The following is an 18,340-nucleotide window of genomic DNA, read 5'->3' as shown; positions in this document are numbered from 1 at the left end:
CTTCAGGTGTGCAAATCCTGTCTTCTGTGAAAGAGGTCTGTGTTATCACTCAGCACTTGAAAGAGTCTTTTGTGCATCATTCACATACTATACTGTAATTAAAAATAAAAATATTCAGTACTTAACACTTCTAAATAAATTAAAACAAACAGCAACTAGACTGCAACTGTATACTGAATACAGATGGAGATAAAACAAACGGATAGCCCAGCACTAGACTGCGTATCTGTTTATTTATGCATTAACTTTTTCAGGCAAGATTAGAAAGGTGCTGGAAGAAAAAAATACATGTAAAAAAATCAGAGATTGTGCAGTCATCAGATTTGACACTAAAAAAGACTGTTCGTTAAAGCCTTCTGAAAATGTTAAAAAATCTGAAACAAATGCTGCCCCTTAGCTTTTAATTTACCTCAAAACATGATATAAATAATTGCAAGAGCAGTGCCCTATCAGGTGTTTACTTCTATATTAAGTTCATGACTTTTCAAACCACCTAAATTAAGCTAATAAACATGAGTAGAGTAGGCATTTCAAATGTGCCTTATACTATCAGCAGGTCATACTGACAGGGAATTGTTTTATGTCTCTTTAGCGCTCTGTATCTCTTTGACAAGATCTATAACTTGGGCATCAGAGACTCGCGCTGCAGTGACACGACATGCTGGGTAATAAATGACAGGCGGAATATTTCAGCATGCAATTAATTTTTCTATTTGTTTATTTATGCTGTAAAATAAAAAATAAATGCTTTATTATCATCTTTCAGATTGAATGGGTAGCTTTAAATAAGAAGCTGTTAAATAAATACAAAAATAATGATTTCTTGCACTGTGGATTTCATGATTTCACTTAGTAGCAGATGTTTTATGATACTGAGCACAAAAAGCAATTCACTGTTCTTAACTTGGAGCAGAATTTACTTACAGTAATTCAATGTAACTAGAAAATGCAAATGATCACTGGTTTTATGTACTTGGGAGGAATTGCATTAGGGAGAAAATAAATTACTTAAAATTAATATTTCTTTCTTGTAGGTTTGTTTAGAAAGCTTTCTGTGTCCTGTTTGTAATTTGGAATACAGCTGGCACTATACTCTAGATCCCATTTCTCTTAAAATGTTTTTCCCAGTCATGTCCACCAGGTCATCCCAAGGTCTAGCAGACTGCTGCTATCACTGAACACTGTAACTGCACAGCTTTCTAAAGCGAATCACCAAACACCTACAAAACACTAGCTCATACAATGTACCCTGGCCAGAGTCAGTCTGTAAACTTCTGTACGTACATCTGATGAGGGTGGATGTTTCTGTTCTGTCAATGCAGTAGATAAGTCCTATACTAGAGTTTTCATACTACACAACTACACCAAGAGAGCAACAATACGTTTCATGCATTTCCATTATGGTTCGCAAGATTTCATTGTGAACCTATTGCAGGTGGAACAGATCAAGGGTGCCACCACTGCTCCGATCACAACATTGCCAGCAGCAGTAATAGCATTAATATAGGATGACTAAGTGCAAGGATCAATGTAACGTTAACAGCTTCACCATTAGCTGCATAAAGAAATTAGTAATCAAATAGATGCTTCCATATTTAGCTTTAACTTCTAATATTATGATGCAGCACAGTAGGGGCAAGTAAGGGGAAAAAAGACCATTATAATTAACAATGTCATCCGGCACATTTACGAATATATTATATTGCTCATCTGTTTGGCCTTGGTGACTCTATATGTTCAACTGCACTAATCACATGGATTCATAGGGCTTTATACTAATTAAAACAGAAAACCACTTTACCTCGTTTATAGGGAGATTAATAAAAGACAGATTTTTTTGCCCCTCTCTTTCAGGGAATCAAAGCATTGTTACTGGGCCTGGGACCACGCAGAGTGGCCGATTCCAGCTGATTATAATCTCACTCTTAACTGACTCTCTTGATAAATGAGTTTCCCAGGTGTGGAGAGACTTCATTCCAACCCATGAGTCACTACCACAAGCATATTCCAGCACTGTGCTAGCACTGCTACTTGACAAACATCGAGCTTGGCCGCCAGTACACCCTGTTCTGAACTGAACTGTACAAATTACAATGAAACGGAGACAAAACCCTTCAGGGACCTTGTTTTATGAAGTATAATACAAATTAATGACAGTATGGTGGGATGAAAATAGACTTCTTATTTGGTGCAACATATTTTTTTAAATGTCATAGAGATCCAATAAAAGCAGATAAATCAAAGAAACTGCAGTGAGCATAGAAGGGGAGCCCTTGTTTATATTTTATAAGCAAGTCTTTTTAATAGAGATACCAACCAAATCATGAATGGCATATTCACTAAACAACTCAATTTTAGAGAGCCAAACAGCCCCATCTTGTTTGGAACCCTTCTTAATTCAAAAATGTAATACTGACAGCAAATAACTTTTTTATTATGTGCAAAAACATTTAGCAATACATTTTGTGCACACACTAGAAAACATAACATTTTAAGAACATTTTGCTTCAACCTTTTCACTGAGCTGCCACCCCTCTGAGCTGATACGAAGAGTTTCTGTTTCTGTCTTCTCTTTTGTCATTTGCCCTGAGCAGGTAAGTGCACTTTCAAGTATGTTGACAAGGCTCATAAAAACTGATGCCAGTCTGGTGCCCTTTTGAGAAGAACTAACACTCCAAATAGAAAAAAGAAGCAGTACACTTTGTACACTATCATCTCATTACAGTGAAAAGTTTGGAAGTCATAAATGAAGTTCAGAAGGACAAAGGATTTATCTGCTCATTGATCTTCACGCTGACTAATACTTTGAACAAATATAAACAATGTCGTTAATGAGGAACCTAGGCCATAGGCCCCATGGGCTCAAAATATCCTGCATTTTCTATGAAAGCTGTACAAGTTGGGGAACAGTGTGATATTAAATAAATCCACACAAAAAAATGATTGTAAATTATGCAGGGTTCTCAGATTAAATAAACGCATGTTTTCTATTTTAAAGTGTCTGGCTTCCCTTTGGCACTAATGTACAACTGTTCTCATTCTGCCGTACATTCAAAGGGCAGTTTTCTCAGTATGCCAATGCAGAATGCATTTATTTAAATATGTATTTACCTTCAAATGTTTGTTTATATCACTTCAGCATAAAAAACTATGTCTGAATAAGGAAAAAACACTGAATAATGGTTTTATCAAATTTAACAATGTAAATCCTGCAGCAACCTATGAAACATTTTAATTCAAGAAAAAGAAGCAGATGCCAAATTACAATTTTAATACATTATTTTAAATTAAGTAATATATACATAAACCATAACAAAACACAATGTGCAGCACCAGAAGAGAAATGCTGACAATGGCAAAATACCTCTGAATCCCTGCCCTTGAAGGTAAAATGCTCAGGGGCTTATAGTTGCGTTTGACGTATTTTTCCCATTTGTGAAATTATCTGTGCTACATTTGGCAAGTATCCTGAAAGATATGAGAATTTATATTTTAGGCAACATCTAAACAAATAACTACAAAGCATTTAGCTGATTAATTTTCATCATCCCACCAGAGTACAGACTAAGCACATTGTGTTGAAATACTGGCCCTGCGCCTCCAAGAAATACGCACTTTCCATCTCACAGAATTCAGATTACAACCACAAAAAAATAAATATACCTCTCTTTAAGACTGAATAAAGATCAATTGCAAAAGCTTGAACAGCTTGCCTGTATAGAACGCATTTCAGCTATACTGAACGCATTATTATTTTACATTCACTAGGCACAAGGAACACAACTTACTAAAGCTGTAACTTTTTTTTTTTACAGTATTGCAGCATCAAAATAATTAAAATGTCTTATAAATCTACAAACATTATTAGGGGTTGGTAGCTCTTGTTTTAAGTATGATATCAGGATTAAATTATTTATTCAACGTTACTGCCTCTTTGCATAGGTGGGTGTGAAACAACAACACAAGAAACTTTACAATGAGTGGGGGGGCATTCATCACATCTTGTTCAAATACCTTACATAACCTAATGATTCATAATGATGGCCATATCAGAAAATCGAGTAGTGTCAAATTTTAAAAAAATCATACTGAGAATAAGATGGGGAGAGCAGATTTACAGCGTTCTGTGTTTCAGACCTAGGGATTCATCCTCTCTGTTGTCAGTTGAAAATGAATCATGAGAAGTTGAGAGAAGGTCATGTTCCCTTGGGTACTTTAGAAAAGGCTTCAAATCTTTCTCAGTGACTTTAAAAGCAAACAGGAAAGGAGCTCAATATACTTTTCTCTCTGGCAGCCAAATGGAAACAGACTCCCCTCCGTCTCTTTTGACCACATCACACTTCTGAATGGTAACCAATACACTGAGGTGCTCACGCTTCAGTGATGTTGGAAACACACAGTAAGACAAGTAAAACAAACCCAGTGCACCCTCTGAGCACAATAGGAAAACAAACAAAAAAACACAACAAAAGAAACAGCAAACATCCTGCAAAAAATTGAGTTAGGACCACCACCAGGCAAGTGTGCCAGTGGGTTTGTGGGACATTACTACACCACATTATGTTTCAATATACCCGAGATACAAGGTATTGATAAGGGGGACTGTGTGGTTTATATTTAGTGCAGATGACACTTAAATTAGGTGCTGTTGCAGATAGTTTCCGGAGCACAGGTTATACAAGAGTAATTAGACAATACTCTGGGACCTGGAAAATAATTTAATGTGGGTAATTGCAAGGTATTAGGGGCAGGTCATTCAACTGTTCACTATATCTAAAGGGAGGTCTAAATCACATGAGAAAGACGTGTGAAGTTTATGTGGACTCATGACTTTCTTTGTGTGGGAAAACAATAAATGTTTAGTTAAAAGTACATTCAAAACAAGATTACAATTCTACAAAAGCCCTTGTTCAACCTGTTCTGTTTCTTTCTTTTTAGTCACTACATTACAAAAAACATATAACTGATCTACAGGCATGTTCCAATGAGAGGAACAAGATTGATTTCAGGGCTGGAAGGGAACATTGTCTTCAGACAAAATTGAATATTTTTAATCTGGAACAGAGAAGATTGTGTGGTGACTAACTTTGGAAATTATTTTATTCAGTTTGTGGTTCACTGCTGTTTTACATTTGTTCTCCTTGCTGATTTAACATTCTTGAATTCCTTAATTCCGGGTTCTGTTTGCTACCATCATTGACAAATCTCCAAATTCAGGTGTTGATAAATATTGATTGATATTATGAAAATAAGAAATCACAAGACACAATCCAGAAATCTGAAAACTCCCCAAAACAGACACTAATGTGTTGTCTTATTTTGTAAATTTGCTGTTGCGAGTATTTTTCCACATGTGCAATACAGATGCAAAACCCACTGTTAGATGCCTTCAGTCTAAATATAAATTAGCTCTTTGATGTTGGAAACAAAAGCGGTGATTCATTGTGTAAAACTGTAATCATTATTATGTAAATTCACACCCTTTAGCCCTTAACTGCATTTTCCCTAAAAACATTAATGCTTTAAAGGCCACTTAAACCAAGAGAAAAACACATTTTGTAATGCCACGAAATCACACTCCAAGTGTTCTACGTAATTAGTATTATGAACAATTGTGTTATTACCAAACCATCCATGAGTAATGCTAGACCATTTCTGGCTAGCAAAGTCACATGAGCATCAGAGAATTGTACAGTAGCACTTATGAAATTCACACTTTTCCATTTAGACCAAAGAAGAGCATTCTCTCAAAATACTCCTTCAGCTGACTGGGGTGTTTGTGAAGTATGTGTCAATAGGAGAGGAGTTGTCACCACAGGCAAGACAGTGCCGAACAACCTAAACTGGAGCACTTTTGTCAGTCTGACATCTGGAGCGATTGCAGTGAAAAAATGTATCATTGTTCAGAGTGCAATGACATTGATCTGTGGACCCCACAAAGGCAATGAAACCTAGATTTAAAAGCACCGTGATTTTGTTTTGAGCAGGGTATCAAAGCAAAGTGCCGGATCGCATGACCGTGAAGGTGAAGCACCCGAATTACAAAACGAGCACAACACCGTACTGTGGGTCCACTTCTGCACACATATTTAACACTCAAATAAGTGCATCTGACAGTGCCTTTAGGGATGTTAATTTATAATGATAAAATATACAGGGGGAACACAAAAGATGTATTTTTTTTAACCCTAACATTTTATTTCTGACACACACGTCATACACCGCAGGGATTAGTGCAGCCTTAGATAAACAGTGAGATCCCCACAGGCGGACTGTCTTTAATTTGTTGCTTCATTCATCCTGAGGAGAACAGAAACAATGATTTGAGATGCTGAGAGGCTTAGCTGTTGTTCCCTACCATCAAACAAGATACCCCTTCTTAACCTGATTACTCACACTGATATGTAACATAACCTGGTGAAGCTTTTTTCACAGATTTAAACATGCAGGAAAAAAAAAGAAACCTTTACTAATTAAAACAAACAACACACTACAATATGGAAATTACAAATTCCCACAATTGGAGCCAATGCCTTCAAACCACGTTATATGGATTACTTAAATACGTGGAATCTGTTTCAAAGTACATCCAATACTACTACACAATTGTAAGCCTAATGGTGTTGGACATGTCTGGACATAAATTGTTTCATACTAGAAATACTGACAATACGTGGCTTCTTCTTAAAACAAACAACAAAAAACATTTAAATTTCTGCATATATATAGTAGGGGTTCCCAACCCTGCCAGGACCCCCTACCCTGCTGGTTTTTGTTCCAACCAAGCTCTCAATTAACAATCTGCTTAGATTTGGCTTTTTAAATGGTGTAATAAAATAGTTAGTTCTTTAATAACTTATTTAGACAATTCTATACTTATCTTAAAACCCCTACTGTTAAAAATATTAAATTTAGGATTTAGGAAATTATTAGTTCAATTAAGTAATTGGGAGCTTAGATGGAACAAAAATCAGGGTAGGGGGTACTCCAGGACCACGGTGGGGAACCCCTGATATAGGACAAGCAGATGCACGCAGGAATTGATGCAGAGTATTGTTTGGTTCTTCTATTCATAGGGTCAGGGCTCTTACACACGAGTGGTTTCAACTCACAGGAGGGAAAATCCCTAATCACCAATTAACAAAGATCTCCTGCATGTCCTTTGGCTACTATGAAATCCCACTCTGTGGTAAGTTTGTGTTACACAAAGACAGCTTACAGTGAGTATTCTCAGGCAGGTATACTGTGCAAGTCTTAATTTAAATGCATAAGAAATTGGAATTAAATTATCTCAGAAGGCTGTGTCCACTTTATAACTGTCTGGCCTCCCTGGATCAGTAACCCGCTTTCTACAACTCAGTCTTGGATTAATACTCATCCTCTTCAGACTCTTCCCCGACAATCCATCTATGTACATCTAATTGAAGTTTGTTGTCCTAAACTACCACTCTCTTATCACTCTGCCATTTTAGTCTTCGATTATCTCACGCCACATTCCCTCTAGTCCTCTCAGTTGCTCATGAGCTGGCTGGACCTTAAGCTGCAGCTTCCCCTCACTTCTCCCGCTTTGCCCTCTAGTGGTGGAACAAGCTACAAACAAGAACTCTCCCCACCTTACGGCACATCCTAAAAACCTGCTACTTGGACTTCATCTGATGTCCCTGTGATGTCTCTCTCAGCTTTGCAACCAATACACTGTTTTCATCAGGATATTTTTTTTTAAATGTAAAACCACTCTACAATACGTAAGCTTTGCAGTCTGTAACTTTTAGCTGTACCTTGTGAATGTGGTCTCCCTTCAACAAACAAATTCACACCACTTAACTATAATAAATGTTACATTTGCTAATTCTTCCACAACAGTGAGAGAAACAATCACAACAAAGGATATATATATATATATATATATATATATATATATATATATATATATATATATATATACATACACTACTACATACATCTATGTGTCTAATGTTTGAAACATAAATAGTACAAAAAAGTGAAAAATATATTATTGCAATTGGAAATACTAGATATTCCATAAATGTGTACTTGCACTTGATCTACACCAACAGACAGTAAAATAAAAATAAACAATATGCAGCACTTTGAAATATCCAGGGACCATTGTTCCTGCACATAAATATCCTTCTCTTTATAGTAAACAGTCTGAATGATCAGTAAGGAAATTATATATATATATATATATATATATATATACAGTGAGTGAAAAAAGTATTTGATCCCCTGCTGATTTTGTACGTTTGCCCACTGACAAAGAAATGATCAGTCTATAATTTTAATGGTAGGTGTATTTTAACAGTGAGAGACAGAATAACAACAACAAAAATCCAGAAAAACGCATTTCAAAAAAGTTATAAATTGATTTGCATGTTAATGAGAGAAATAAGTATTTGATCCCCTATCAATCAGCAAGATTTCTGGCTCCCAGGTGTCTTTTATACAGGTAACGAGCTGAGATTAGGAGCACTCTCTTAAAGGGAGTGCTATTAATCTCGGCTCGTTACCTGTATAAAAGACACCTGTCCACAGAAGCAATCAATCAATCAGATTCCAAACTCTCCACCATGGCCAAGACCAAAGAGCTGTCCAAGGATGTCAGGGACAAGATGGTAGACCTACACAAGGCTGGAATGGGCTACAAGACCATCGCCAAGCAGCTTGGTGAGAAGGTGACAACAGTTGGTGCGATTATTCGCAAATGGAAGAAACACAAAATAACTGTCAGTCTCCCTCGGTCTGGGGCTCCATGCAAGATCTCACCTCGTGGAGTTTCAATGATCATGAGAACGGTGAGGAATCAGCCCAGAACTACACGGGAGGATCTTGTTAATGATATGATATGTGTTTGGGTAAAATGAACATTTTTGTTTTATTCTATAAACTACTGACAACATTTCTCCCAAATTCCAAATAAAAATATGAATGGAATGGAATGGAATGGCTGCCATACATGTACAAATGCTGATTTAAGAAAAAAATGCAGTGCTCTCAATTTATTCCAGAGCTGTATATAATTCACAGAACATAAATAAACAATTAAATAGATGGATATGTTACTTAATGATTAGGTAAACATGTTTTCTGAGATTGACTTGAACTACCAGCTTGTTGTGGTGGATGTAGGTTCATGGCTTCAGATATTGGTCTGGATGTGCTGCCTTACCAGCTGTAAATATTTGCAGTTTCCAAGGATGTTTTGACATCAGCTTCTGATAGGATTTCCACAGTCCAGCCATCCTTCCAGCTCTGAAAGAGGGGGAACAGGCATATTCATAAACCTGGCATTGAGCCTTCTTTGTTTTTCCCGTCAATTAAAATTTAAACCTGTGTGTAAACATGTCTGAACCACTCAAATGCACTGATCAATGACAAATGCATCACCAGGTCTGAGGGAAGCTATGTAAGCTTCTATATCACACCATATAATAAGGCAATTATAAATACTTAGTACTAAATTACAATCCTTATTAAAATGATACACCAGAAGTCTAATTTATGTTGACACAGACAATCTCTGAAATATGTAAAACAAAAAAGATTGATCTTCATATAATACCAATACAATGTTTTTCTCTGATTGTACATCTATCTTTTCTGATTGAAAAAAAAATCATACTTGTTAACAGTCAGCTCTGTAGGGTGTTTGTGATCGAGCAAGAAAGGCAATTTGAACAGAAAGCTTTGCTGCCTTGTCAGATTGTGCCAAGCTTTTAAACACTTGACGCACAGCTCACCACAGTGCCCATCACACAGGTTCAGCATTGCGTTTTCCAGATCTAATCTAATCATCTCTTAGAGCACATTCAGATAGGTTTCAATCTTCCCTTTCAGTCTCCTCTCAGCCTCAACCCATGAGATCTCACAGGGTTCAGGGCAGGAGATTGGCACAAATCTATGTAATAGAGGTTTAACAACAGGTGCTGAAATTGAAGTGGTTGCCCAGGCTTGCAAGTCGCTTGACCTCAACCTCATTGAAATGCTGCGGGATGAGCTGGATGAGAATGAGAGTGCGGATGGTATAATAATGCTTTGGGTGATAATTCAGACTATAACCCACGGATGGCGATACACCTTCTACCCCTCTGCGTCAGAATACAGAATATGTGTAACTAGCACAGCTTAGAAGGTACTGTAGGTAATTTGGTGAGAACAGTTTGCAGTAAATTACCGCTCAACTCATCCTCTATTGCAAGGTTCTTCGATTTTCATATACACTCACCTAAAGGATTATTAGGAACACCATACTAATACTGTGTTTGACCCCCTTTCGCCTTCAGAACTGCCTTAATTCTACGTGGCATTGATTCAACAAGGTGCTGAAAGCATTCTTTAGAAATGTTGGCCCATATTGATAGGATAGCATCTTGCAGTTGATGGAGATTTGTGGGATGCACATCCAGGGCACGAAGCTCCCGTTCCACCACATCCCAAAGATGCTCTATTGGGTTGAGATCTGGTGACTGTGGGGGCCAGTTCAGTACAGTGAACTCATTGTCATGTTCAAGAAACCAATTTGAAATGATTCGACCTTTGTGACATGGTGCATTATCCTGCTGGAAGTAGCCATCAGAGGATGGGTACATGGTGGTCATAAAGGGATGGACATGGTCAGAAACAATGCTCAGGTAGGCCGTGGCGTTTAAACGATGCCCAATTGGCACTAAGGGGCCTAAAGTGTGCCAAGAAAACATCCCCCACACCATTACACCACCACCACCAGCCTGCACAGTGGTAACAAGGCATGATGGATCCATGTTCTCATTCTGTTTACGCCAAATTCTGACTCTACCATCTGAATGTCTCAACAGAAATCGAGACTCATCAGACCAGGCAACATTTTTCCAGTCTTCAACTGTCCAATTTTGGTGAGCTTGTGCAAATTGTAGCCTCTTTTTCCTATTTGTAGTGGAGATGAGTGGTACCCAGTGGGGTCTTCTGCTGTTGTAGCCCATCCGCCTCAAGGTTGTACGTGTTGTGGCTTCACAAATGCTTTGCTGCATACCTCGGTTGTAACGAGTGGTTATTTCAGTCAAAGTTGCTCTTCTATCAGCTTGAATCAGTCGGCCCATTCTCTTCTGACCTCTAGCATCAACAAGGCATTTTCGCCCACAGGACTGCCGCATACTGGATGTTTTTCCCTTTTCACACCATTCTTTGTAAACCCTAGAAATGGTTGTGCGTGAAAATCCCAGTAACTGAGCAGATTGAGAAATACTCAGACCGGCCCGTCTGGCACCAACAACCATGCCACGCTCAAAATTGATTAAATCACCTTTCTTTCCCATTCAGACATTCAGTTTGGAGTTCAGGAGATTGTCTTGACCAGGACCACACCCCTAAATGCATTGAAGCAACTGCCATGTGATTGGTTGATTAGATAATTGCATTAATGAGAAATTGAACAGGTGTTCCTAATAATCCTTTAGGTGAGTGTAAATCAATAGTTTTTCGCTGTTATATCCTTTCTTAGCTGATTGTCTATGAAGCCCCACAATTCTGACCCTCAGCACATACGTCCTCGATCGAGGAACTGCTCAACAGGAGAAAATAAAATGATATGGAGCTTGAAAGGAAAACACACAACCGATCCCTGGCCAATCAATGATATACTTCTTAAAAGCGTTGGAATTGGAGGAAATGTGTCGGAGAAACACGAGAGCACGAACACTGCAGCTGCGGCCCTGTAGCCGACAGAGTAGAAATGTTCTCAAAGGGCATGTTTGTCAAGTATAAATCAGGAACTACACAAGAGAGGCAAGAAAACAGTGGGTGGGGATCCTAATCAATGCGATCGAACAAGATAGTATATATAAATGTAAATTGTCTGATGTGAAAACATTTCCGACTGTAGGTTGACCTTGAGTGACAGAAGGGAATTGGATTCTGTGTTAAAGCACTGCCAATATACGTGTTGCTGGCTGACAACATAAGTTTATTCCTGTGGAGATCTAGGTAGTTTTATATAGTGATACAGTTTCTTTGTGTGTGAAGAAGCAGGTGTATGTGTTAAACCATGCAGTGCGGTTCTTTTAAAGCCCTTAATTGCAAAATGTACATGACTGATCCAGCACCCTGGGGAGGTGTGGCTCTCACCCATCGGGCAGTGATGGTACAGGGTGTCTGCACAATGCTCGGACTCTGGGTCTCCACATTCAAAGAAACAGCAGGTTTCACAGATTTCAATTAGTGCAGGACTACTCTGCCTAACACTGGTAGTGCAGACTAGTCTCTGAAACCTGTCCAAAGACCACCAAGAAAACAAACACACACAAAAGAAAAAAACAGGAGGGTTAGCCCAGTTCAACTCCATTATGCAAGCAGTTGCGAGACATGAAAAAACTAATAGTTATGCATATGTTCTTAAAAAGTATGTATTTACAAAAAATCAGCTTCACGTTATTTGCTTTATTTTACTGACTGGCGTTATTCAATGAGAATCTGTAACGCAAAAGAAAGCAACACCTGAGCTGTTAAATAAAAGTGCTTTCAATTAAGTTCACAAGAAAATAATGAAAAAGAACTAAAGCGAGTTTTAACATCATGCCCTATGAACCTGTGCACCTATGAAACCAATCCCTTATGTTATTATTATTAATATGAATAACTGTTTCATACAATTGACATGTAGGCTAAATGTAGGAGACTCGTTACTACTTACGATCGCTTCCTGAAATGTATCAACCTCCACAACAGCCCTACCTTTAAAATAGTTACTTATTTAAGTGGAAAATCTAATATACACCACAGAAACATGAGAATAAACATGATTGAATCGCTTATAACAAGAGAAACGGCTCATTGTACTGCCTTTGTAATAAGTGGATCACCTTTATCTTTGAACTGTAGCCTAATTTGAAGCTTGCCTTTAGTCATTATAGCACGAAAACACACCATTTTGGTCTACGCATCGACTGTTATAGCGAGTAACCGGTCAACTGCATCTACACTCACACACACTTTCATATACATTAAAGAAACGTATAACACCGTATAGTTTGGTAATAAAGAGACACATGCCTGTCTGACGTCCCAGAGACCGGCCACAGCGCTCAATGACGTCACTTCCCAGCGTGCACGGCACCATGCATTGAGCCCCACGGTTAGTGTCTGTCGCCCTCTGGTGGCGGTGGCGAATATCCCGGTTTACACTATTGTGAGCAGCGGGGTAATGAAAGCGGCTGAAAGAGAGCCTTCACATTGTGTCCGTTTGAACAGCTGCTTTTTAACTTTCCAAACGAGCTTTGTTTCCTGCCATATTTTTCCCTTTATATATTCACAATGAAATGACTGGTATATTCAAAACAATTCGTCCATATTCAAAAACAATGTGCACAAAAACAATCTATTTGGGAAGTGTTATTTTACCGTCTTGTTTCTTTTCACACAAGCTGTTAATTAGGATATTATACCCCAAGACAGAACAGGTGATAACATGGAGTGACCTATGAAACGGGACTGTGGCTCTTGGGGCCCTAGGCTGAGTCCTACACTTACACTCTGAGAGGTGTGCCCACTGCTCACTGCTCACTGGGCTGGCAACTCATTCTCTGATACCGTTTTTATTGTGGGCTTGTGACACTCTAAGGGCAAAAGCAAAAAAGGCAGAAAGGTCATACAGCCAATTTCCTCGTAGGTCAGGTCAAGTCAAGCAAACTGTGTTACATAACCGGAGGTAGAGCAGTAGAGGAAAGTGAGATCAGGGACGTGGTGATTGTGTTTGAAGAGCTGCTGCTGTCCTGGGAGTGTTTAGTGTAGGAGGGTGTGTTAGGAATCCTGTGTGGAGATCTATATATCATTTTCCAGAGACAAAAAATACAATTAAAAATAAAATACTGAGGGTTGTATTAAAATGATTACCATTTACTAGAACAGTCAACAGGTAGATTATATATATGAATGTATGGATGGTTGACTGAATTTGAAATTGTTGTAGTTACTGATGTTTACACTCTGTTGTAGTGTGAATACTCTTCTTTATTATAAGACAAAATAAACCTGCATTATGACTCTCTATTGAAATCTATGACTATTATGCGTGGTAGTTAAAATGAATGTGACAAACTATGTTTGATGATCCTGACCTTAACATGTCCACTAGTAGCAGCTGGCAGCTATGAACATTGCCTGTTATTTTATAAATAGCCCTGCTAGAAACATTCAGTGCAAAGGTGAATGGGACTTTTTAAGAGCAACGGTTTGTTGGCTACCTGACTTTCCAGTAAAAGACATACAGAGCAACACAAAGCAATAACAGTCTCTTTACAAATGCACAGGGTTTCAATCAATCAAAATAATCTCAAATGTATAAAGATATTTCCAACATGTAAGTCTTTTGTTCTTCTCTGTAATACAGTTGCAGAATTAGAAATGAAAGTGTGTGTGTGTGTGTATATATATATATATATATATATATATATATATATATATATTGAAAATAAGGCTTCAATTATGACATTTCATGATTCTGCTGAATAAAACTGCTGATACTCAGAAGTGATTCACTTTCTATAATTAATGGATGGCCAAATTATCCATCCTTTCAACAGCAGAGAACACACTGTTGAACAATGCTTCCTGTTGTTTCATTGCAACCAGGTGTCCAGTTACACCTGGTTGCTCCTTGTGAATTCTGCAGAGCCCAATTTACCATCCATATAGGTCAGGAGTCCTAAGATGAAGACCGCTGCAGGCATCATTATGGGATATCTGTAAAGACAATTGTTATTTCCACTGCGCACCACCCTCCTGCAACAAAAAATAAGTCATTAATCATCTGATACATAGAGATAGTAGAGGGAGCAAGGGAAACATGAAGATTAAATGAGCATTTATTTTGTCCAATAATTTAATTTGAAACCAGTGTGCCCATCTAGCTTTCCCTTCTATTTCTAAGGATACACAGGGATCAGTAGTTATTTAAAACAGTATGCAGCCCTCGCCACTTTGAATCTGCACCACCTTGTTTTTTTTTTTTGTTGGGGGGGGGGGGATGTTTTATAATTTCTTCATCTCCACATTGTGGCATATTTAATAGTTTCCTTTTCTCCTACCAGTTTCTTATTCTGCGCTCTTTAGCTTTGCTGGTGCTTTCCTGTAATATGGTTAGTGTGTTAATAGTGTGGTGAGGTTTATATGCTGTTACTGTCCTGATCAGTACCAGTCCAAATGCTTTCATGAAGCTGTTATTAAACCCGTGGCCTATGAGAGCGTGGCCTTGTAAGCGCATTAAGACAAAGTGCAAAGCTTGAGTTCACCCATTCCCCAAATTTGCCATTGTTCCAGTTCAGACAGACATTTTACCATTTCAGAGTTCTGATGATGGAAAGAAATATCCAACATTATTCACTCACAAAAATGTACGTCTTTTACTACCTTCCTTGCAAAATGGGTTCCTTTATTTGAATCTCTCTGCTGTGTTGCCTTGTACTAACAATACTGCTTTCTGAAGCAGTTATCACTTCTTACCCACAATAAATTACAGCATCTAACTCTTCTAACATATGTGTCAAAGACTATTCCCTTCATTACAATTGCAACATAAAATGTTAAAACTTTTTGTTTCTACACACACACCTTTGATGTTTACTAAATATTTATAGTTGGTAAGGCGTGGTTTGTATTAGAGAGACTAATCATTGTCGATTACCATACTGCACTGCCGATGTTGCTACATTGGTGCGTCCACCTCTGAAGCACTCGGCCTGCAGCAATGGAAACCGGACACCCCTAGTCCTTGATGTCCCGTACTGCATCTTGAATCAATCTCTGTAGCTCCTCTAAAGGATACAGAGGTGGTGCTGACAATGGTGTATGTAATGGAAAAGCCTGCTGCTCTCTACTATCATTTTTCCTCCCCCCCCATCCATCTCTTCCCCCACCTGGACGGAAACATTTCTCTATTTCATGCCCCTCTTTATTACAGTTGTGGCACACAGGTTTGTTAGTCTTTTTGGTGCACTGTTTTTTCCTGTCGTATTTTCCCACATCTGATACACATTTCTACAAATCCCTCTTCTTCGTCCCGCATTACTGCTGCAATTTTATCTGCCTTCTGCTCACTCTGCATCGATTCCAGGGATCCTGCCCAAGTTACAACAGTGTCAATTGTATCTCCTGGATTAACACCTAACAATAATGCCTTTTGTATATGTGGGCCAAATCCCTTTTTCAACAATTGCAAACAGCCATGATCATTGCGTGTGGTGTCCGGTATTCCACTGTGGTCATGATACGTGGTCCACTTTCTCTCCCCATATTCACAAGCGGTTTCATCATCTTTCTGTTTTAAACCAGTAATTAAAGACCAGTCTGTTCATACATCTCCTGTCCCAGCAGAAACTCCGGCTTTCAATATGTCTATTAGCTGTGTGTCTGTTTGCAACCGTCAAATAAGTGCCGTTACACACATTTTCCGGCATACTACTTAATACTTTGGGGTCTGCTTTGGTTAGGACTACAGCCCATTGATCTTGGCTCGTTAATCTATGACTAGTTGTCAGTGCATTCAACTTAACCCCAAAATCAGTTGTACTTTTTCTTTTCTTTATTTGAGGGAGAGGGGAAGTTCAGTATCTTCCTGCTCTCCGTTTTGTTTTCTTCTAATCATTACTGGAGCCATAGCCTGCTGTACTGCCCTTGTTATTATTATTATAATTATAATTATTATGATTATTATTATTTATTTATTGGCAGACGCCCTTATCCAGGGCGACTTACAAAACGTAAGCGCAATACAAAGTTCAAAAATACAGTTCAGTACAAGGCATCAAACATTACAAATTCTGATTTACATAATACAAAGCAATTCAAAGCATAATACATTCTACAAATTCCAATTTACACAAGTGAATACAATAAATGAGGTCTTACATCCTGGGTAGTAAAAGCTAAGTGCAGACAAGATATTAGGTCACAGTCAAGGGGTACAGGAAAGAGAGCAAAGGGGAAATCAAAATAATACGAGTACAAGTAACACAAGAAGCATGTTAAAACGTTGTAAAATGCTATCCTACAGGAGAGTAAAGGACTAAAATTACAAGTATTGTCTGAAAAGATGTGTCTTGAGTAAGCGCCAGAAGGAGGTAAAGGACTCTGCTGTTTTGACTTCAGTGGGAAGGTCGTTCCACCACTTAGGAGCCAGGGATGAGAAGGAGCGGCTCTGGAGGAAGGGGAGTGGAGAGGAGGCAGGGTTAGTCTTCTGGCACCGGAAGACCACAGTGGTCTGGAGGGGATGTGTGGGGAGACGAGGGTCTGAAGGTAACTTGGTGCAGTGTGGTTGAGACAGCGGTAGGTGAGGGTCAATGTCTTGAACTGAATGCGTGCCGGTATCGGGAGCCAGTGTAGGGAGTGGAGCAGTGGAGTAGTGTGTGTGAATCGGGGCAGAGAGACACCAGACGAGCCACACAGTTCTGGATGAGCTGGAGCGGCGGGTAGTAGTTGCAGGCAGGCCGACCAGGAGGGAGTTGCAGTAGTCCAGGCGGGAGAGGACCAGTGACTGGACGAGCAGCTGAGTCGAGTAGTTGGTGAGAAAGGGTCGGATTCGGCGTATGTTGCTCAGGAAGAATCTACAGGTGCGTGTCAGCGTGGTGATGTGCTGAGTGTAGGAGAGCACAGGATCGAGGGTGACTTCTAGTTTTTAGCAGAAGAAGAAGGAGAGAGTGTGGTGGATTCCAGGGGATTGAAATGGAGAAATCAGAAGATGGTGAGGAAGAGTGGGGAGAAAAGAGGAGATTCGATTTGGAGAGGTTGAGCTTGAGGTGGTGCGAGTGCATCCAGGTGGAGATAGCAGACAAGCAGGAAGAGATGTGAGAGGGGATGAGAGGGTCAGAAGAGAGAAAAGACAGGAAGATCTGGGAATCAGCGAGGCGGGACAGAAGGAAGGAGTGATCGACAGTGTCAAATGCTGCGGAGAGGTCAAGGAGGATGAGGACTAAGGAGAGGGAGGCCGCCCGAGCACAGCTGAGGGAGTCAGTGACTGCCAGGAGAGCAGTCTCAGAGGAGTGAGCTGTTTGGAAGCTGGATTGCAAGAGTGAGTGATGGGAAAGAAATGCAGAGAGCTGACGGTGGACAGCACGCTCGAGGGTCTTTGAGAGGAAGGGGAGTAGGGAGACAGGGCGGTAGTTCTGAGGAGAGGTGGGGTCAAGGGTAGGATTCTTGAGGAGTGGGATGTTGTCGTTGTTGCTCCCTGCACTCCTTCACAAGCTCTGCAGGCCCTCTATGATAATTTACACCCCCTACAGCCTGCGCTGGCTCTTCCTCTTCTGACTCAGAACTTTCAATTACAGATTCTTCATCTGAATCCCAATCAATATCA

The 18,340-nt window shown here is 39.3% G+C and overlaps 1 protein-coding gene across 2 annotated transcripts in view; it reads right to left on the bottom strand.

Moving 5' to 3' along the window:
- The window catches only part of mpv17 (mitochondrial inner membrane protein MPV17), a 33,509-nt gene extending 20,385 nt beyond the window's left edge, over positions 1-13,124 (bottom strand). The window contains exons 1-2 of one of the 2 annotated variants that reach the window (XM_066704711.1): positions 13,045-13,124; positions 9,191-9,273 (exon numbers count right to left, since the gene is read on the bottom strand). In XM_066704711.1, the coding sequence (XP_066560808.1) occupies positions 9,191-9,263 (73 nt within the window). In that variant the 5' untranslated portion in view covers positions 9,264-9,273; positions 13,045-13,124. Of the gene's footprint in view, positions 1-9,190; positions 9,274-12,120; positions 12,194-13,044 lie in introns of those variants that run through there. The other variant, XM_066704702.1, reaches the window with a different exon arrangement.
- Between the last annotated feature and the right edge of the window lie 5,216 nt (positions 13,125-18,340).

The sequence above is a fragment of the Amia ocellicauda genome, chromosome 1 (assembly GCF_036373705.1).
Source record: "Amia ocellicauda isolate fAmiCal2 chromosome 1, fAmiCal2.hap1, whole genome shotgun sequence".
Taxonomy (NCBI): domain Eukaryota; kingdom Metazoa; phylum Chordata; class Actinopteri; order Amiiformes; family Amiidae; genus Amia; species Amia ocellicauda.
The sequence above is the reverse complement of the archived record's forward strand: the minus strand, read 5'-3'. Positions and strand labels throughout refer to the sequence as shown.